Source organism: Anser anser, assembly GCF_964211835.1.
Source record: "Anser anser genome assembly, chromosome: 2".
In the NCBI taxonomy this organism is placed as follows: Eukaryota; Metazoa; Chordata; class Aves; order Anseriformes; family Anatidae; genus Anser; species Anser anser.
This window is the reverse complement of record NC_139721.1, coordinates 128,948,005-128,969,632: the sequence shown is the minus strand read 5'-3', so window position 1 is coordinate 128,969,632 and position 21,628 is coordinate 128,948,005. Positions and strand designations below refer to the sequence as shown.

At 41.9% G+C, this 21,628-nt stretch overlaps 2 protein-coding genes across 9 annotated transcripts in view; one reads left to right on the top strand and one right to left on the bottom strand.

The window, feature by feature from the left end:
* LOC310894442 (uncharacterized protein) overlaps window positions 1-19,147 on the top strand; it is a 26,526-nt gene extending 7,379 nt beyond the window's left edge. Inside the window, exon 6 of the mRNA XM_083824522.1 lies at window positions 1,335-19,147. Coding sequence (XP_083680648.1) covers window positions 1,335-1,349 — 15 coding nt within the window. The 3' untranslated portion in view covers window positions 1,350-19,147. The remainder of the gene's footprint in view (window positions 1-1,334) is intronic.
* HYCC1 (hyccin PI4KA lipid kinase complex subunit 1) overlaps window positions 17,076-21,628 on the bottom strand; it is a 45,337-nt gene continuing 40,784 nt past the window's right edge. For 6 of the 8 annotated variants that reach the window (XM_083824510.1, XM_083824512.1, XM_083824511.1 and 3 more), the window contains one exon: window positions 17,076-21,628. In XM_083824510.1, coding sequence (XP_083680636.1) covers window positions 21,072-21,628 — 557 coding nt within the window. In that variant the 3' untranslated portion in view covers window positions 17,076-21,071. The other 2 variants (XM_083824517.1, XM_083824515.1) reach the window with 2 other exon arrangements.

Below are 21,628 nucleotides of genomic sequence, written 5' to 3'. Positions count from 1 at the left end.
ATAGATGAAAAAACTGACGAATAGAGAGGTAGCTTTGCAAATTATCAGTCTAGGTGACCTGCAGAGGCAAGAACAAAATCCAGATTTCTGAGATCTAGTCCAGTACTCATGTATATCTTTGGCATAAATAAACTATGGTATGTCTAACAGTTACAAACATGGAAATGACTGCTTGCAGCCCAAATTGCTGAGGAACTTACAGTAATGAAATGGACAGGTAACCTGATAGGCAGAGTATAGCTCTTTCTCCTCAAGAGGCTGGGTAGAGGTCAGATCAGATGGCTGAAGATCTGCACTAAAAACTGTATGTTATTAAAACAAGTAATCTGCATGTTTTTGTATATTTGTCATTTTTTAAGTTAGATTGTACTCTCTCCAAGGAATGAAACGCCTTTCTATGTAGACCTTAAAAGCCATTCCAGTCTGAGTACTAGGAAATGTATGGTTAAAAAGTCAATTTGCATACAGGTGAAGGGTTAAGATGCTAACCGATTGTTCTTTCGTTCTTTTCATCTTTAATTATGAGGGTTTCAAATTATGAGCAAAACATTAGGCTTCCTATTAACTCACCAAGACCATCCTGTTTACTGTACCTGTGGTCAGTAACATTCATGGGATTTGTGACTCATCATTAAGTGTTCTCCTTCATTAAGGCACTAAGTTGAATAGCTAAATATAGTTGCTATTTTTATTTGATTAAATATAAGTATTCTACTTTCTTTATATGCTGTCTTATGAGGTCATTACCCATTGTAAAAGCTTTTTAAAGTATTAAAATGCTCTGCATTTTTTTATGCATAAGCCTTAGCATAAATTGTTCTGTTTCTAGAAAAAACTGGAGGCATACTGTTATTAAGCCTCCCATGCCTAGGACTTGTGTAAGATATACCAGAGAACATTTGGTGCTGCATATTAAAAACTCCATTTGTAGAATGAATGAGCACATTGCACAATGCATTTTTCTTATTTTTCTTATTGCCAGTTTGCAGTGGCCATCGTGTTGATGGTGTGAATTAGTCATTGGTTTATGACTCCAATGAAAAGGACCACGTTCAAAATCATAAGGTAGAATGTAAATGAGTGGGCACTTAAGAGTTCGAACTCAAAAACTGCATAACCTATCACGGTGTTACTCATTTTTGGTTTATTTCCAGACAAATCTTGTTAAAATAGGAGTCAGAAATGGCTGGCAGTGATTTAAAGTACAATGTGGCAATTATCCGAAAACTTATTACTGTACATTCAGGCAGTGAATTTCAGGTTGATAATTTCTCTGTGTGTTTTGTGTACCTCATGAAGAGTTGACATCTCCAAATATTCATAACTTTCCATAGCTCACAGAGGCCTGACGATGCAATTCAAAAGGGAAGAAATTAATTTTCTCTTCTGCACAAGGTAAGCATCAACACTTTTCTATATGTAAATGATTTTTCTGTTTATGGCTTACAAGCTATCTGAGAAGAAAACTTCTCTTCTCAAAATGACCGCTAGTTGTAGGTGTTTATTTACAGACTAATTTTGCAGCAAACCAGTACCTGCTAGCTCAAGAAAAAGCAAGAAAGCTAATGGTTCAATTAACTAAAACTGTTGCTTTAAGAAACGTGTTTCCCACTGTCAGATTTCTTTATTCTTTAACGCATCCCTAATTTTAAATTGGTACTTGTAAATTTCCAGAAAAAAATAATGTTTCATACTCTCAGGGTAAATACAATAATCTGGGCAAGGATACATGTAATATACCATAGTTTAAGTCTAAAATTAAATCTTAATTCCAGTGTAGTACCAATGTCTTCCAATATCTTTTAGATGTACTGTATTTCAGTGTGCAAAGGCTTTAGCTCTTTTGCTTAATGTCACCTCTCAGTCTCTTGCAACAGCACTAATATTCTCTTCATCTTCAGTGCAGAATGGAGGAATAAAATGGAGGAAGTAGCACAATGAGCGGTTGGAGAGCAAAGATGTGGGTTCATGGGAAGGACAGTATCCGTCTGTCCCCAGATAAATCTAAGTCCGTCTTCCCAGCTTGTAGTTGGCTTTGTTTACCTTTTGCTCCATAAGAAAAACAGAAACCCTCCTTGGTAAAATTTCCTTCAGATTACAACCAGAGATAAACCCATTCTGTACTCTGAAATTAAAGTTTTTTTGTCAGACAGCTTGTAAGCTATAAACATAAAAATGTACAAAAAAAATGTGTTGTTGAAGCAATTATGTGAAATAAGGCATATAGGAAAATTAATGTTGAAAATGCCCTGAAGATAGAGAAAAATGAGAGGATAGTTCCACTGCACCAGCTCTATCTGTTCAATACACTAAGCTGAAGGAGAATTTTACCTTGTTATTGTTACTTGTGTGACTGATTACATCTTTCAGTTAAAACCCGTAATAGTTATTAAGGGCATGGCAAGTTTTTCCTACTGGTAAGCTTCACGGGTTTTCAGCTCCTCTTCCATGTAGCTTCCATATAACTTCTTATATGAGTCTTCGGTGGTATATCTTCCTGTTTGTTTGTACTCAACTGTCCCTTTTATTTGTAATATATAAAGTGTTCAAAAAGCTCATGATTTAAGAGTAGTTAAGATATTACTAACTCAGAAACATAAAATGTCATTGTTAAGTACACTTGTGTTTGTTCTGCTGAGCAGGCCCATCTTGATACAAAGGGAGCTGCAGATAATGCCAAATAACTGTCATAGAGCAGTGGCTATTGCTGTAGGCAGATTGACCAAACGTTTTTGCTATATTCTTCTACATGGAAAAACGTGGATAGATATATTCTATATGAAAAAAGAACACATTATTGAGTGCTTATGGACAAAAATAAAGTGGTATTTTATTGGCAAAGTACTCTTAGTTTTGGATAAACAAAGCCAAAATCAAAAAAGATAATAAATTTAAGTATACTATGCATAATGCTAATACACTCATATTTGATCAAAATCAGCTACGTTGGCAATGTGCTTTCAAATATGGGAGTAACGACTGAAAAAATACTTCCACATCACTTGACAGTAAAGCCTATTACTGTCGGGTTGCCATTGCCCTTGAATGAGTGCTCAAGTGTCCTTCCCTCTTTTGATAAATGCGTATGTTTATACTCACTGTCACAAGCAGCTGAGAATCACCAATTTATTCCTTGTTTAGAACTTTGTGGAGTCTACTACCTGTGAGCAGGCTCTGCTTAAATTAGCTGGAACTCCTAATCACAAAGCTCATTCTTGACATCCTTCAGCATCCAACAGTCTGCTGCAACTCCTGTTATACCTTCTGGGATTCTATGTATAGGAATTTCTTTTCTTCCCCAGTTGGCTCCAAGCCAGAAACATATCCACGTGCAGAAATGAGTCTGAATGTTGTTCACACCATTTTTTTTGTGTTTGTTTTTCTTAGTAGTTTCTACTCTTGAACTGGTCACCGAAATGCCAGTAAGCCTTGACATCCTTCTAGTAAGTACTGCAAAAGTCTTCCTCTGAGAGGACTAAACATTAGATGTTACCTGGGAGCTATCTGTATTTGAACTTAGTTATCACAAAAAGAGCTTACATGTTTGCTCTGACACAATTATTTATTTATTACTTGAAATTTAGATTGGGCTTCTGCAGAAAGCAGAAAGATTTCTGGTAGCTCACCAGCCAGTTGGCTTTTGCTGTCCCCAGGGCTAGCCATGAGCTGGTCTTTCCAGATGCTTATCGACAGTCTTACGCTTGCAATTTTTGCCAGGCCAGTAACATGATCACAGCATAACAGCCTGCCTCACAGCAGGTCAAGGAGAAGAGGGCAGATGCTAGTAGGAATTGAGGCTACTTGGAGATTGGTGCCTGGCAATATTAACCAGAGGCCTGAGAAAGGTGAAGGCTTTCAGAGACCGGGGCTAAGCCCTGCACTGGGTTTGCATGGCAAGGCTTTGGTAGTGTGGGGGCTGCTGGGGTGGCCTCTGCAAGGAGTCCAGGAGCTACCCCATGATAAGAGTTCGGAAGGACGGCATTCCTTGGGAGGGACCCCACGTGGAGCAGGAGCAGAGAGTGACCGTGAGGGAGTGGAGAAGACGCAGAGTCAGGGACTGACCGCAGCCCCCATTCTTCGTTCCCCTGCATTGCTTCGGGGGGAGGACATAGAGTAGGGTGGATGGGGGGGGGGAAGGTGGTTTTAGTTTGTTTTTAGTTCGCACTGCTCTAGTCTGTTATCAATAGAAAATAAATTATATTAATCACCCTTATACTGAGTCTGTTTTGCCTGTGATGTAATTGGTGTAATTGGAAGCTGTCCTTATCTCAACCTGTGAGCTTTTATTTTCCATCGTCTTTTCTTCCCCTGTCCTTTTGAAGAAGGAGAGTGAGAGAGCAGTGTGGTGGTGCTTAGCTACACATTGGTGTTAAGCCAGCACAACACTCAAATACTTTACAATTCCCATCACAAACTGGATTCTCTACCTGAGTAAAATATTCTAAATCTAGAGCAATCTCAAAACTGTCTTCTCTGGAGTACCTCAAGATTTACAGAGATCAAGAACAGAATTTCACACTATATTTGTTCTCTTGCAATTGATATTAGAAGGCTTGCAAAGCTTCTGTCTTGGTATCTATTTGGCACACACTTTATCTCAAGTCAAAAGGTGAGCACAAGGGGGAAAAAGCCTAGTTAGCTAGGAACCACATCAGCCAGCTGATAAACAGTAAGAACTTGGGGGCGGGGGGAGAAGTCATCTTCAAGGATGAAGAGTCTTAATTCAGACACTATTAAATTACAGAACCCCAAAATTAAATTGTTGAAGTTTAATTAAGCTGTGAAAGCAGCCAAGCACCAGGAACTCAATCCAGCCATGCCACATGTGCTCAGTCTCAGTTCTGCAAGACTGGAGCATCTGTAGCAGGCAACATGGCAGTAACAAGAGGTTGGAGGGAGGAGGTGCATGGGCAGCTGCCAGAATATAAACAAGCCCTCATCCAGTTGTGTATCAACTCTATTTACAAGCTGACATTAAAAAAAAAAAGAAAAAAAAAGAGCTGACAACCACATCATCCTGGAAAGCCCCATGAACCTGCGTGCATAAGGGTGTGATGCAAAGAGTGGCTGACCCAGGCTCCACTTGTGAATGAAGCTTAAAACTGTCAAATCTCCAAGAGGAAGGGTTTGAGGCTTTACTCCAGCCATAGAGGGAAGGCACCACTCTGCCTCCTGCGTGTTTGGCCACGCAAGCCACAGGAGATAAATCTGAGGGAAGCTCATGGGCCTCTAACAGTCCTGGTTTTAAGCTTATGTGAAGCACTGATAACAACAAAAGCCATCACAGTCAGATCTATGATCACGAGGACCAGAATTCAGTTACACTCACAAACTTGTTTGGGAGCTGGCAAGATCAGCCAGGAGGTACTACAGGCAAGTGGCACGAGAAATGTCACCTCCTCTGGAACAGTCATTTAGTAGATGAACTACATCTGGGTTCTGCTAAGGGTCTGTTCTAGCAAACACATTTAGCGCTGCTGCAGTCACTTTAAATGCAAGAACTAGAATACACAGCACGCTGCCGTATGTTAAAATCCAGGATGTTCAGTTCAGCAGTGAGAAGTGAGTAATACAAATGACATTAATTGAAATACATTTCAGGAACCCACTTTCCATCAAAAAACGTCCTTTCTCAAAATCAATCCCTTCATCAGGCAAATCCATGATTTCAACATTTTTCAGGGAAATCTCAATGCTTTTCCTTGTTTTTTGTAGGTCACGCTTGTTTCAGAATTAAGCAGGCTTAATTGCAACGTTGTTAATTACAATAATTTTTCTTTCCTTTTACATATTTTATATGGAACATACGCTGGGACAATGAGAAAGAAACACGCTAGTGTTTCTGACGTAATTTCTTCATGCGAAAGTCCCAGTTAGGAACAAAGCCTTTCAAAATGCTGCCATTTCTGTGGAAGAGAAGTTTGTGCTCCCAGCCAGCCCTGTACAGACGACAAGTGTTTCTTGGATCGCAAGGTCACAATTAGGTCCAGCAAGCAAAGTACAAAGCATTACAAAAAACAGCACTGCTCAGCAGCAAGGCACTTTTTCCTGGCCAGGCCAGTAAGAAGAAACTGCAATTATTGACTCAATGTCTTGACACTGAAGCTACACAATACCTTTAATTAGGGGAATCAGCTCCTTCTTCCCGAGGAAGGTTTATACCGCAGCCAGCTTGTTCTCGCCCACCTTAGGGCAACCCAGGGTCTATTAACTCAGAGGGAAAGCAAAAATTTTGATAAACACAGCTAAAAGACTCCACATTATCTGCCAATGTGCAGCCCATTGTACGACAGGAAGAAATAAATTCCTTTGACCTCAAGCCATAACACCGTGACTCCTGTGTAAGCTTTCGGTGGTGTTAATACTGCCATGTGGTGCTTTTGGTTTTTCCCTGCTCACTGGGGATATTCCACGTCCCTCCTTCACAGGCATTGCGAATGGTAATCGTGCCTTGCACAAAGCGCTTCAAATACGACTTTTATAAGCAAGACTCTGAGAGCAATTACAGCTGCCTACCCAGAAACATAGATATGGGCACCGAAAAAATCATCCTTATTTCTTTGTTGTCTGTCACTGCAGTTTCCAAGTAAGTCTAGAAGCAGCTACGTGGAGGCTGCCACCGTGAACACAGGAGCAGCTCCCAGGAAGAGCTCATCTTCATAAGTGCAAGGCAGATACGTGCCTTACAAAATATCATTTTGATCCCCAAGTAAAATGGAAAAGGCAACATGGTATTTTTGCTTCAGCCTGACAAAACAAATGCATGCCGTAACTAAACAAAGACAAAAGCAGGTAGTGGGATGTACGAATACTTACATTTTCAGCACAAATACCAACATTTCTGGGCACGCTGCCCCGAACCGTCTGGTGTTTTAGTAGATACCAGCTCATGGATAGATTTCTGTGCTTTCAGAAATGCAAATGCTTCTGAGAAGTGACATTCAGCTCAGCCTTTTGGAGCAGAGCACCCCAGAATGGCTCCCAGCGGGCACCTGCTTTTCTGCTTGTGGCTTCCTATGGGGGCCAGAGCGAGGAGATGTACCTGGAGGCCAACAGCAGCCAAGTTAGAGTGCTCCTATGCCTTAGAGGGTGTAACTCAGTAACATACCTTTTGAGCAGCTACCTTATGACAGAAAGGAGAGCTCCAGCGATGCCCCAGCAGTGGATCCACACCTCCAGAAGTGTGGGACCAAGCAGAGCAAAGTATTGGATCCACGCTCCCCTTGCTGCTGCAGAAGGCACGGAGCTCACATGTTGGAGGCTCTTGTTCCACAAGGTGTCTTAGTGCTGGCCTAGGAAAAACAAATCTGTAAGCCACCATTTTTAAGTGATGACCTGCCTGCAAGAGATGCATGTTTATAAAAACGTACCCACAGCAGGACGGGTAAACTTTTCCAAAGGGAGATGCGGTGAGCACACACTCAGGATGAAGGATGACAGCCTGCTCTCCTGGGCATCCACAAGGCCACGCGTACTGAATGCAGAAGTCAAGATGTCTGCTGGTGGAAGACAGAACATCCACCTTCCTTTCAGGTGAGTGGAAATATTGATAAAGAATACCAGAGCCTCCTCTTAAATAGTGTAAATAGTGACAGAAGAAAGTAAATCTATTTCTGAACAGTGCTGCACTGATTCAGCTAAGGTAAGAGGGGAAAACCGCATCTCGTTATGTTGCAGCACGTTCAGTGAGGTTGAAATCAGCTTAATTCTGTGCTGTCCTTCTGGAGCCAACATTTCTGACTGCGGCTATCGTGAGGAGAATGTGGTTTCTGTAGATGGGCAAACCATTAATTGTCCTTTCTTTTTCCATCCATGCTTTTGAGTCCTTTGTGTAAGCTGGTGAAAACAGCTGGCTAACTCCCTGTTCTCCAGATACAGGTGGATAAATGTGTAAATGCTGTGCTTTCTACTCCAGTTCAAGGCAGCTGGACATTTTCTCACCTTCCGGCAACAAAATGCTGTAAAGTCTCTACTACCCTTTCCAACAAATGCCTCAGTTTACTCGCCAGCTTTTATTCTTGTTAGTAGGGAACAAAGCTGATTAAACACGCTGACTACAGCATACACGGTCTAATAAACTGGACTATTAACTGCCTTCCTGTCACCACAAAATGTCACATTTTTGTGTGCTGCCCAATACTGAATCACCTGAAGCAGACCAGAAGACGTCAAGGGCCCCCTGCTGGGAAGTGCCTCCCTTTTGCAGCCAGCCAGTCAGCAGCATTAGGCCTACCTCTCTGCCATGCTGTACCACCTTTCGTGCCAGGTATATAAATTGTTAGGCCCTGGAGCTAGCAAGGATGGAGCTGCCTGTTGGATTCTGGTAGGATACTTGGCCTCATTTTAATCCCGCTCTTGCAACGAAGATTATATTTGTGTAAAGCTGAAAGCAGCAAGGGATCAGTGGTGCAGCCAGCACCGGGACACGCAGCTCCCAGAGCCAGCAGTGCTGCGGTCGGTAGCGTGACAGCCCTGTAACACAAGAGCATGTGACGTACAGCCATGCATCCGCACGCGATAATTAACCGCTGATGGGCACCAGGAAGAGGACAGGCTGTGTTACGTTCAATTAGGTGACCTTCCTTTCGGCTGACAGGCAGCTGAGCACTATACACGAAATACAATTTCTGCAGACTTCCTTCTCCACGAGCATTATAATTGCTGTCATTAACACTGGTCAGCTATGACAGCAAAACTATCATCTCATTTGTGCAATATTGTAGCTTATAAAAAGGTACAACTTACCAGTTTTATTAAGTAGCTAACCAGCATTTCCCTTCTAGCATTCATTTCATGTACTTCCATGCAGGTTTTTTCAGGTAAGTCAACCACCTTCTATATAATTCTACTGAAAAAGAAAATTTCCCCAATAACTATAAACTGGGATGAGTTCAGCTGAAGGAATTCACACATCCCTGCTGAGAGGAAGAGTGGCAGGTGAAAAGTGACACGAGTGCTCCATGTTTGCTGTTGGAGAGTCGGTATTTTCCATCCTGCTGGTTTTGAGGCCATTACCTGCATGTCAGTCCATAGGAAGATGTCTGGCTGAGCACCTTGCACTTCTGTTTTGACTTTCTTCTGTTTTCCTTATGAAAGCCTGCTTTCATAGATGCTCGGTGTTTTATCTGATGTTTGATTTGTATGTCAGAATGGTGCAGAGGTTAAAAGAGGGGAGCAGCAAGGCTAGGGGAGTCTATGCTAGCTCATAACTTGCTGACTGTGCGTGTAGGTATTGAGAAATTTGGACAAATATAGTCAAATTGGTTTTTTTTGAGGCATCTTCCCTCCAACTGCTAGAGAGACCTGGGCAGTGGCTTCAGCTGAGCCCAAGCCGGCCTCACTGCACATTGTGTGCCTGGGCAAGGCAGGCTGAAGAAAAAGAAAAAGAAAAAAAAAAAAAAAAAAAAAAAACAGATTTTAATGCAAGCACTCCTGCATAGCACAGCACAACAGTGCAAAGGCTTCTGTTATGTTTGGTTGAAGCCTCAGGGAAATTGAATCTGCTGTGATAATTAAAAGCCTAAAGGAGATTAGCCACTGACCTCATGACTCACCGAGCGAGCTGCTGTTCTTCTTGGCCTGAGGAGTCCCCCACAAGCAGATCGCACAACGTGGCAGCTGGATTAACCCTTGGATGTGGCTCTGGTCCCTGTGGCAGGGAACGGTGCCCAGCTGAGGCCACGCACTGCCCGGGACTGCCTGACCTTTCACTGTTAATCCAGAGAAGCAGTTGTGACACTAGCTGTAGGAACATAACCGTACCGCAGGGTTTGCTTTAGCCTTTGAACGTGCGTCGCTATGTCCCTGTACTGAGCGACCATGTGGTGGCAATGTCAATCTTCTTCAAAACATTTTCTTATGTTTGATGGTCTCAGCCCCTGCTCCTGCCCTGCTCTTCTCTTTTTTCCCTTTCTCTTTTTATAATTAAGGAAACTTTACATGTACTGTAATTTCCTTTGCAAACGTTGAACCAATTTGTCTTCTAGTAATTCAGTCCACCCCCAGGACTTTCTGATCCTGCTAACCTGTATGCTTCTTTCTGCTTCCCCTCCATTCAGTCGCTTACAGGTGCACAACTAAACTTTTAAAGGGAATTAATTATATGTCCAATGCCAGCTTTCCATACAAGATTTCTCCCCTTTCTAAGGAGCAAATGCTGGATATTCTGTCCTTTGACTAAATTTGATTTGAATATTTTTGTTTCTTTCTTTCTTTGTTTTACCTTATCTCACGCCAGTAAGCTTCACTGTCCAGCCACCTTCATTTCTCAAAATTTGCCCTTTGCAAATAAAAACTCCTCCAAATCAGGTCTATTTTTTCTTCTTTATCTAAAACCAAAACAGGTTCTTATCTGTAACTATCTCCTACTTCTCTGTACGGTGGTACAATGAAACATTGCCTAGAAGTACCACAACCCCAGCTGAACAAAGTGGTTTACATACCAGTAGTTTGGTCTCACCAGCACCATTCCCAGTTGAGGCTAATTAACTTTTCCCAGTTTCAGGAATCTAATCCCTACACTATTCAACAAAAATGCTCAAAGTCTGAAAAAGTATACCCTATTCTTTATTTTGTTTAATAAGTCTGTTGGTTATAGCTTCCAGAAGTGATAAGGAAATACATTATTGATGTAATTTGTCTTCTAATCAAGAAATTTCAGTCCCTCCTAAGGATAGTTTCTGGTAATATTCCTCCACCAAGATTATAAACGTGTCCCCACAGGCAGACCTGTGACACTACCCCAACCAAGAGAGTTTTGCCCAAAGGCCGTACAGCTGTTTCCCATTTTTTCTTAATCTGCCACCATTCCACCACCCTTCCCTGTGCCTTTTTTCAGTACTGTGGTCTCTCCATGCCCATGCTCCATGCACAACAGCTATTGCAGTGAGTTATTTCTATAGCAACAAGCCCCACAAACTGCTGCATGAGTGCTCTCAGTCTTGCTATGCAGACTTCTTGCATGACTGAAAAAAAAATATATAATAAAAAATTTCTAAGTCACATTATGCTGGCCAAACCAAACCAGTGAGACAGTGGGCATTTTTTTACATTGGGATCTTTTGTAAAGTCAGATCTGTGTCTCACTCGTGCTCTGGGTGGATGGGGCTCTTACCCCACTACCACACTGGACAGCTCTGCTTTTCCATCCCAGCAGCCCTGCTGTTCCTGTGTACCTCATGAACCACAAGCTCCTCGTTCACCTCTTTGCTTGATATCTGCAAATCTTGACATGTCTTCACAGCTTCCAGCCCTCCATCTTTGTTGGCTCCACTTCTTGTCTGACCAGGCTGTGCTCTTTGCAGGGCCTCTTCCAAAAACTCCCTCAGACATCCATCCGATGGCTAGTACATTCACCAAGATCCCTTAATTCTGGTATTCCTTACGGCTTAAGGGGCATTGCAGCAGCCAGTCTAGTGGCCACCTCCTTTAAGAAAGCAGAAAATCCTTCACACCCACTCATTTTCTCTCCTCTTCTTCTTTAACCCTCTGACAGAAGCAGACCAGAGGCTCCTGACGTTGTCTTCGGGTACCAGTCCTGTTCTTCTTAACAGGAAAGTACGACAAGAAAGCCATCAATGCTTAGCTACGCAGAGCTGAGGCAGCCCCCAGTGCTGCCCACAAAGGCCCTTCGTTTCCCAGGTGAGGTTGTTTCAGAAGTAACGCCCTGTTCCTGGGGCACGTGCCTGCGCTCAGGGTCCTCTCCTGGAAGGAGGCAGCGAGGCCCAGGCTGCAGGCAGCGGGGCGGGAAGGGCAAACACACCTCGAGCCCTGGCTCTTGGGATGTTACCTGCCCCTGGAGCTGCGTGGGAGTCACGGGAGAAGAGTTGTCCTCCAAAAGCTCTCACCGGCAAGCCCTCACCTTTATGTCTCTCTCATTTTGCCCGGCTTCTTCACTCACTCAGAACTGCTTGCAGAGACAGACAGGGAGGAAGAGCAGCAGGCGTTGTGAGCTGCTCTGAAGGCTTCTGTTTCGCTCTCCCATTCACCTCTTTTCCCACAGTTGAGCACAGAGCGTGCTTTATACAACGTGTTCCTGCTTTCAGCCGTGGAACAAAACCGTCCCTCAGCACTTGTGCCGTACCGCGCTGGCTCTTATTAGAGTAGGAAGGAGTAATTACAGGGATTATGAATGTGGTGCTGAATGTCAAGGCATATTAAAGCTGTTCAATATCTCAAAATAGAATAAAGATTCTTCCACCTAAGGCTCTGCTTTTCTGCCTGAAATTAAATTATGGCATCAAATGCCTTGGATCTACCTAGTAACTAATTTTGTTGGCATATTTGAGAAGTTACTCATCTCACCGTTACCAGAATGCGTCAAAACTCTTTGTGCTCATAGGCATCACAGAGCTTTTAATCCAATGCTGCTCCTAAGGCACAAAAACACTGTCACTCACCGAGAACATAGTGCATGTGTCATGCTGCTGTATGTATCACGCATGCCAGGCTTTGGGGATAAGGTGGCTGATACAGTGTGGGATCAGGGACAACTCCATCGCCCAGTAACTTATTCTTCGAGTTATTTGTCTCTATGCACATTTGATTTTGGGGAACGATTCCAAAGCAGTGGACTAATCCATTTAGAGTCCGGACCGCAGTGTCTCAGGAGACTGGCAGCTGAAACGCTGCTTGGGCTCAATGCTTCTCCCACTCCTGCAGCCACACAGGGAACTTGCCACCACACAAGTGCTTCGGTACCCAGCTGCTGGCATCGTAACACATCTGAAATCCATTGGGAGGCCTGAAGAAGTGGTGAAAATCTCCCAGTCACTGAGCTGGGGAAGATGTGAATGCCTGAAACATGTTCAGGTTCATGCCAGTGTCAGGGACAATGCTTTTGCAGTGAGGCTTCCTACACTAGTAGCAGGAAAAAGCAATATTTCATGGGTAATTGAAGAAATTTAAAGTAATGAATGTGATGCGGTCTGCAAGGCAGTTGAGACACTCCTTCCCAGCCTGAATAGCTAAGAAACAAGGCTCAGATTTGTCAGAGGATTCAGCAAGAACTGAATAGCTATCATTCAGCGATAGAGATGCTTTAATAACCTTGCTGCTGTTCTACCATTAAATCCCAAAGCAACTAAAACTACTACTGTGTATTTTTAAGTGGGATTCTGAAAAAAAAAAACAGCAGAAGAAAGAATGATGTAAAGAGACCCATGGTCCAGTTCTTTCCTCCTTCCCTGCTCTAGACATTTAGAAATGCAGCTATTTCACAATTACTCGGATAATCCAAACAGATTCAGTAGAATTGTAGCTCCCAGTACCTGTCCTCATTATTCCAAGCAGATCTTTACCTCCCGGCTAGCAGAACTACTAAATCAGGTCTATTCTTCCTAGACTTCTGCCTGCTAGTAAGGACTTTAGTAAAAATAGGACAGCTGCTGACATTATTCAGAACTATGCTAAAACATTTGATTTAAAAGCTTATTTGAGAGTATTTTGGCTCTGTGCAGCAAGAAGGGAGATGCACAGACTCTGTTCAATAGGGAGCAGTAACAAGGCAGTATTGTATCCAGTTGCACAGGATAAAAAGCAAGAAAGAGATGGGATGTGCACTCTCCAGGTGTCGGAGAGGATATCCCTCTCTTAATGTGCTGGATCCATTCGATGGTGCCTCTGACGGGAAGCTGAAGGAAACCATACATATGTGTGTATATATGTACATGTGCATGCATAACATGTCTGCGTATGCATGTTCTTATGTGCATGTTCATGGTCTGAACTTTTGGGTAGACCTGTGCGGTATCAAGAGTTGGACTTGATGATCCTTAAGGGTCCCTTCCAACTCAGGATATTCTATGATTCTATGATTCTATGTTTTTAAAGAATCACAGTTCTGTTCCTACTTCGATAAGAATAAAAGATGATATTCACTTTGCAAGCCTGAGTGAAGCATCTTTTCAGAAAAAACACTGAATCTTTGTTCTTTGTTTTGGTTCACTAGTAGTATTGCAGAAATGTCAGCAAATCCCAGCCATGTTGAGGCCTTCTTGTGCCAAAACCAGACGCTCCTTCATTTATCTTGTGCATTGCAGAGGTAAACACTGGCATTCCTTCTCACTTCCTCAGAAGTCTACTCTCTCACACTAGAAAAATCCAGCACCATAACCCAGACCGAGAAACCATAGATAGAGGACTGCTAGTATTAGTCTGCATCAACGACAATAACAACTAGGTAGCTTGTCAGAAGGGCTGCATGACTCAGTCTAACTTCCACAAGTCTTTCCACGCCATTAAATTTCAGTATTGTCCCATGAAATTTAGAGTAACAGGCAATTAAACATGCCCTCATTTTCGAAATCAAGTTAATGAAGCGAGCGCCCTGCAATGTAAAGGCTTGTTTCACAAAGATTTCTAGAGTCATACTGCATTAGCAGGCGTATTTATTACCTGGCAGCAGCTGGCTGTGAGAAAACATGAGCATTGAAGTCCCCTTTCACACAGAGCTAGGTTAACATAAAACATGAAAAATAGTTATCACAAACTAAAGGCAAGCAACTAGTTGTAAAGTCTGTAGAAATAAATGTCATTTCTGTAACTAAATTCTTGTGTTACCTTCAAAGATCTCTCTCACGCCGAACTGTCCCACAAATAGGCTTTAAGGTATCCTCATTGTCCCCTAAGGGCTGTATTTTGGGGTGCCGTTACCTTCTTTTGTACTCCCTACCACATTTTGTGAAGAGAAGATTCAAATTCAATTTTTTTCTTTTTTTTTTTTTTCACTGATCCATCAGTATTCCTACTTGAAACCACATAACGGCCTATTTTAAACATTCCCTTTTACCCACTGTCACTGAAATAGCAAATCTTACACAGCCACTGCATCAACTCTAACTTTTACCCCGCAGAAACTAAAATCTTTAGTTTGGTCAAGTAAACTGTTAGGAATCTGAGATTTCATTTTCTACCCGATTACATGAGGAGAAATTGAGTTTTGCTCGTTTGAATTAAGGAGTTCAAGATTTGAGATTTTTTAAAAAATGACAAAAACTTTCAGTGTTACCAGAACTTAAGCTCTCCCACTGCTGCCATCTCTAAAAGCTCTTCCGTTCACGCAGGTTTCTCTGCAGTGCTGCACCAGCGACTACGTTTGTAAGAGGAAGGGAAAGGAGCCTTGAACAAAATGCGGGATCACAACCCCGCACCTCCAGGAGAACAGACCTTGTCTTGTCTGGGAAATCTGCTTGGGAGATGCCCATGGGAGACCACCCTGGAGAGAAAAGGGACGCAGGACAGCTAGATGCTGCTCAAGGGCCACCTCCTCCAGGCTCAGAAATGGCCCACCCCAGCACACAGGAAATCAGGCAAAGCCAGCAGGAGGCCTGCATGCACCAACCAGGAGATTATGATTCATTTTAGACATAAAAAATGAGTGTACAAGCAGCAGAAGCAGCAGACCAAACAGTTCTACAGAGACGCTACCCAAGCATGCACAGATAAGGTTAGGAAAGCCAAATCCCAAATGAAGCTGAATCTGCAATGGGAGGTAGACAAGAAACGTTTTTATGGATTTATCATCAGCAACAGGAAGACTGCTCTGGAGCAGAGGACCATCCAGCCTGGCCTTGAACACCTCCAGGGATGGGGCATCCACAGCTTCTCTGGGCAGCCTGTGCCAGTGCCTCACCACCCTCTGAGTGAATAAGTTTCTCCTAAAGCCTAGTCTGAATCTCTCCTCATTTAGTTTAAGGCCATTCCCCTCTTGTACTGTCATTATCTACCCAAGTAAAGAGTCCTTCTCCATCCTTTTTATTTGTCCCCTTTAGGTACTGGAAGGCCAATGAGGTCTCCCCAGAGCCTTCTCCTCTCCAAGCTAAACAAGCCCAGTTCCCTCAACCTGTCTTCGCAGGAGAGGTGCTCCAGCCCTCTGTGGCCCTCCTCTGGACTCGCTCTAACAGGTCCAGTGGGGCACAATCCCCTCCCTCGCCCTGCTGGCCGCTCCTCTGTTGACGCGGCCCAGGACGCAGTCGGCCTTCTGGGCTGCAAGCACGCATTGCTGGCTCATGTCGAGCCTTTCATCCACCAGAACCCTCAAGTCCTTCACCGCAGGGCTGCTCTCAGTGAGTTCTTCTCCCAGTCTGTGCTCCTGTCTGGGATTGCAAGGTGCCCAGGTAGTAGTACGTTAGTGACAGGAGTTATCTACCTCTGCCACCAACCAGTCTACAACTCACCTGCTTACGTTCACCTGAGATTCAGTGCTTTCCAGCTTCTTGTCTGACAAGAAGCCTTGCTGTGTGTAAAATAGGTATTCCGTACATATAAAGTAATGCAGTCAATTTTACTGTGACTTCTAGGTGTGTGTAATAAAAAAGCTGAACAAATACAGTGCTCTCTGTGGTGGTTTTACCCAGCTGGACAGCTGAACTCCACCACAACCTCTCACTCCTCCTCCTCAAAAGGAAAAAGGGGAGAAAATATGATGGAAAGGGCTCAAGGGGTGAGATAAGGACAGGGAGAGCACTCGCAGATTATCCTCATGGGCAAAACAGACTCAGCATACGGAGATTAATATAATTTACTACCTATTACTAATAAGCCAGAGCAGTAAGAAACTAAAACCACCTTCCTTCTCATCCACCTTTTTCTACTTTCTCCTCCCGGGTGGTGCAGGGCAACAGGGAATGGGGGCTGCGGTCAGTCCCTAACACTTCATCTCCGCCACTCCTTCATTCTCTGCCCCTGCTCCATGTGGGGTCCCTCCCACGGGATGCCGTCCTTCCCAAACTGAGCCTGTGGGGGCTGCCCACAGGCAGCAGCTCCTCAAGAACTGCTCCCACACGGCTCCGTACCACGGGGTCCATCCCCCAGGAGCAAACTGCTCCAGCACGGGTCCCCCATGGGCGGCAGCTCCCCCCAGACCCCTGCTCCTGCGTGGGCTGGAGCTGGCTCTGACCTGACATGGGGCAGCTGCTGGGCTCTGCTCACAGAGGCCACCCCCGCAGCCCCCTGCTACCAAGGCCTTGCCACGTAAACCCAATACGTTGCCTAATGTGTATTTCAACAAAGCCTGTAAAAAATAAATAAATAAATAAATAAATCTGCTGTATTAATTATTTACAAAAGCATGCAACTTCCAAAAAAAACATACCAGTTTATTTTACTGGCCAAAGTATTAAAACACTAAACAAGACAAGCTTCTTGTTTACACAATGGGAATGTAAATTTTCATGTACAATTACAAAAACACTTCACTGTAACGTGAAATACTGAAGTACTAAAGCAAAAGTGTCACACAACAAACTGAAGGGTATAAGAAAGCGTGGCACATTCATTTAAACTCAGGCTCAGCTGAAGACAAACATCTATCACCTAACGCAGCTACTATGCTGCCTTTAGTGAATATTACATGTACACATCTAGTCTGCTGTCTTAGAATTATACAAATATCAATATATTACATATCTATATATAGCATTGTAAGCCTCAAACTGTGACAAAAGTTAGACAATTAAGTTAGAAATCTCTAAAATTCTCATAGAAATCAGAAGAGACCTACTTAGAGAGAAGTGTGGCTAAAAGGTATGTATTTCTGTACCTGATGAATCTGTCAGGTATTTAAGAGAATTCAACATCCCCTTTCAGAAAAGTCATTGTAGCTCTAGATCAAATGGTTAGAGGTCATAATCCTTTTGCACAAATGCTATAGATTCTCACAACAAAAACAATTCTATTCTGCTGTCAAGAGTTTCAAAAATGTTGCTTTTCAAAGCCATCGTCGCAAACAGTTCCCTTTGATTAAAACAGTAAGGTCAGTTATAAATGTCAGCATTAAACAACTTCTCTCATTATAATTTGAGATGATTCACTCCTACATAACATTTTTTTTCCAGCAGAATGTTGCAACTGTGTGTGACATTTGGAGTGTATTCATCAGAACTACCTACTACCGGGTAGACTACAATATGTAATGTCTTCATATATTTTCCCTGTGCTGTTAGAAGACCTCAACTTCTTTAATATACGCTTTTCTTCCGTCAGTATAAAACAAGTAGATGATGTTCCAAATCCAAGGCCTTCCAAATTTTAGAAACACTGGGAAAGAATTAATAACTATGCTTCTTGCCCCAACCCCCTCCAGTTCTGCACTGGAAACAGCACAACGTGTCTTATGGAAGTCAAGATGCACGTTTGGACAACAAATAATTCTGCCATTCCTCCCCCATCCCCATTTTTTCATACTTTTAAATAAAAGAAAGAAGCATAGCTGAAAGTTTTATTACTTACATCAGCAAAGAAATTCTGTAGACTAAATCAGTATCAAAGTGTGATGTCAGTTCACAAAAACATGCTCATTCTCCGAGTCGCTCCGGAGACTAACACAGACACATTTACACAACGTCACACATGTATGGAAGCAGCAGTGTCTGGTACCAAGAAACTTCCTCTTTTACCATTTTCTAAAGGAAGAATAAATCCTTACACAATTTCAGTTGTACCAATGACAGTTTCTATTTTGGATTCAAGCCAGAGCACAGTTAGAATAATTAGCTGTATAAAATAAAAGGATAAACTAACTTTAATGCTGTTTGACTTGTAGCCAACAGCATTGCAAACATGTTATGTATCTACACTTTATGGCATTTTAGTTGCCTCAAAATTCCAATGATTTACAGCTGAAGAAGCCAGATCTTCCAAGTGTAATAAACACCTTTGATATCAACACCCAGCTTGAAATAATATCTACTGTGGAGATAACTGAAAGGATCATGAACTAAATGAAACGAAACAAACCCAACAGAAGTACTTATAAGTTCTAGTTTCTTAGCACTAACTCATAAATAATACTGTCACAACAAACATTTGTCAATTGCAATTTTATTCATCTATCCCAGTTTTTGTTTCTATTTTAGTTACTGTAAGGTGTTTCCACAGCATTGTTAAATATGACACTGCAAGAACAGATCAGGAGGCAGCCCTAAGTTCTGCAGGTTATTTCTTCATCACATCTAATATAAATTTCAAGGAAAGGAAAAGCTTTACATTCAGTATATGTACTTCTAGGCAATGTCTGCAATCAGCTGCCTGAAACTTTTCCATTGCTTGTCATTATGCATGCTCCAGTAACCACATATATTAGTCAATCTGAAACAAATATATTGTCATCTAATGTGTATTTCAGGGGAAAAAACAAAACAAAACAAAAGAGTAAAAAGGCAAAATTTTCTGCTGTATTAAGTATTTACAAAAGCATGTAACTTCCAAAAAAATACACCAGTTTATTCTACTGGCCAAAGCATTAAACACTAAACAAGACAAGCTTCTTGTTTATACAATGGGAATGTAAATTTTCATGTACAATTACGAAAACATTCACTGTAAGGTGAAATACTGCAGTACTAAAACAAAACAATGTCACACAACAAACTGAAGAATACAAGAAAGGGTGGCACATTCATTTAAACTCAGACTCTCAGTTGAAGACAAACATCTGTAGACCAACATAACTATTCTGCTGCTTTAGTGAATATTAAGAAATGTACACATCTAGTCTGCTAAGTAGTAGAATTCTACAACTTAACCCTATCAACTATGTCTTCTTATTTCTTTTCATTAATCAACCAGTCATAAACCTGAATAACATTAGCTGCTTAAAAGTTACTTGTGCTTCAGTATAAGTCAAAAAAGGTATACCTAAACTTATCTCCAGGCAGACAGAAAAGTCTCCTAGAATTTTAGTGTTTGGTCTGTCACAAGGTCTTTCTATGTTCTCGACAAAAAGGGATGACTAGCTGCAGACACCTGGACAGTTGGGAATGACTACGCATTAGATCCTCACCTTGATTCTACACACACAATAATATGCTGTCTCTCGGATAATCACTGCCACTGAAGTGCTTTTGTCTGCTATTGCTTCTCTGCAATAAGTATTATTTCTGCATAAGTAGTTTCAATGTTCTTTTTTAATTGAAGTCTTAAGCTTATAAAAGTTGGTATCAAACAAGGTCACCAAACTGACTGAAGGTTAAAGGTTAAGTAACCTTGAACATGTTGCTCTTTTAGAATTTCTAACTAGAAAAATAATAGATACAAAAAATTAGGAGTTACACTGCTAGTTATATTTACACTATAATTTTCCTTTGTGCTTGCAAGTTACTGAAAGTACACATCCTTTGGTAGCATTCTCTTAGTCTCAAGTAACAAGTTCATGTGAAATGCATTTACACTCCTGATTTGCTTGATTCAGTGCAAAGGGTTCATACCATATTTTCTACAATGCCCTTACATAAGCACATCTCTTCCTCATAAGTAATAACTATTGATGATGGCAACTTTTCAATGAGTAGTTTTGTGCTTGCTATTTAAAAGTACAAAAGGGATACAGAGTCAGTCACACTTGTCTGAAAAGTGACTATTACAGCAGTTGGTAAGAACTGCCATACACAAGTACTGCTACCATATGACTTTTGACTGAGTTTCAAAGATACACATATAATCCAAAATGCATCTATACCTTCGACGCATATAGGCATACAGAAGTATGAACACTGCAGTATATACTGACTAACATTACAAAAACCATCCATAACATCACACACTGACCAATGCCTTCCAGTTTTAACCTTGCATGTAAGTACAGCTTTCTCATGACTCATATATTCTAACAGTGCCATTCCAAAATTCTATGCTCATGCCAAAAGGCTCCTCTTAAATAAAAAAAAAATGCTTTCAGTTTTGCCTATGCCAAGAAGTATTGAAAAGTAGAATCTGGGAAAGAGGATCTATTTGTTCCCATGGTGTGCATTTGTAAAAAGCCAGATATCTTGGCCAGTGGCTGAACAATCAATGTTTGTAAATCTGGTAAAGCTGTAAACTTCACACAAAGCCATAAGCAATCAGGAGTATAAATACAGTGAGTGAAAAGAGGAACGTAACAAGCTATTAGAAGTTGATGCAAAATAATTGAAACTGTAGTCTATTCACTATTACTGTCAAATGTGAGCTGAATAAGAATGTATGGGCTTGAGGTTTAAGACAGTAATGTAGAGTACATTAAGGAGCTTACTGTACGGTACCAATATTGGCATACAACCCCATATTTCTTTTTTCATACTTGCTAATTCATGATATCAATCTGTTGACAAAGTTATACTAATACTAGGAGGTCGCTGCTGGTTAGGTTGCTTGCTTAAAAGAGGAAGGTCTGTTCTTTCTGTTCCATAGATCAGTTTTTCCTCCTGAAGACTGCAAGCTGAGAACCTGTTTGCCTCTGTACCAGATACACCACCACGATTATTTGGAACTGTGACACCACTGACCTGTTCAAATGATTTACTAAACACAGTAGTAGTAGTTCTGGCCAAACTATGGCTACCAGGTTTAGGCAAGGACTGGCTGGTTGTCAGTGTCAGTCTCTTCAAGGAAACAAGTTCTAGATTCTCGCTCATGGCTCTCTGAGTTTGTTTTCGTGATAAGTGATCTCTGCAGGTTTCTGCTTCTTTTTCTTTTCCTCCAGCTTTGCTTCCTCCAGATCTTCGTTGGCTCTTCCCTAAAAGGTTCTTACTGCTTGTGTTGCTGCTGTTAGGTAAGGCAGACTGACTCGTGCTAGATGCAGCCCTAGAGTAAAACCCTTCATCAGTTTCAGATACTTCTATCAGTTCTTCTTCAATTCCTAGATCAGTGTTAC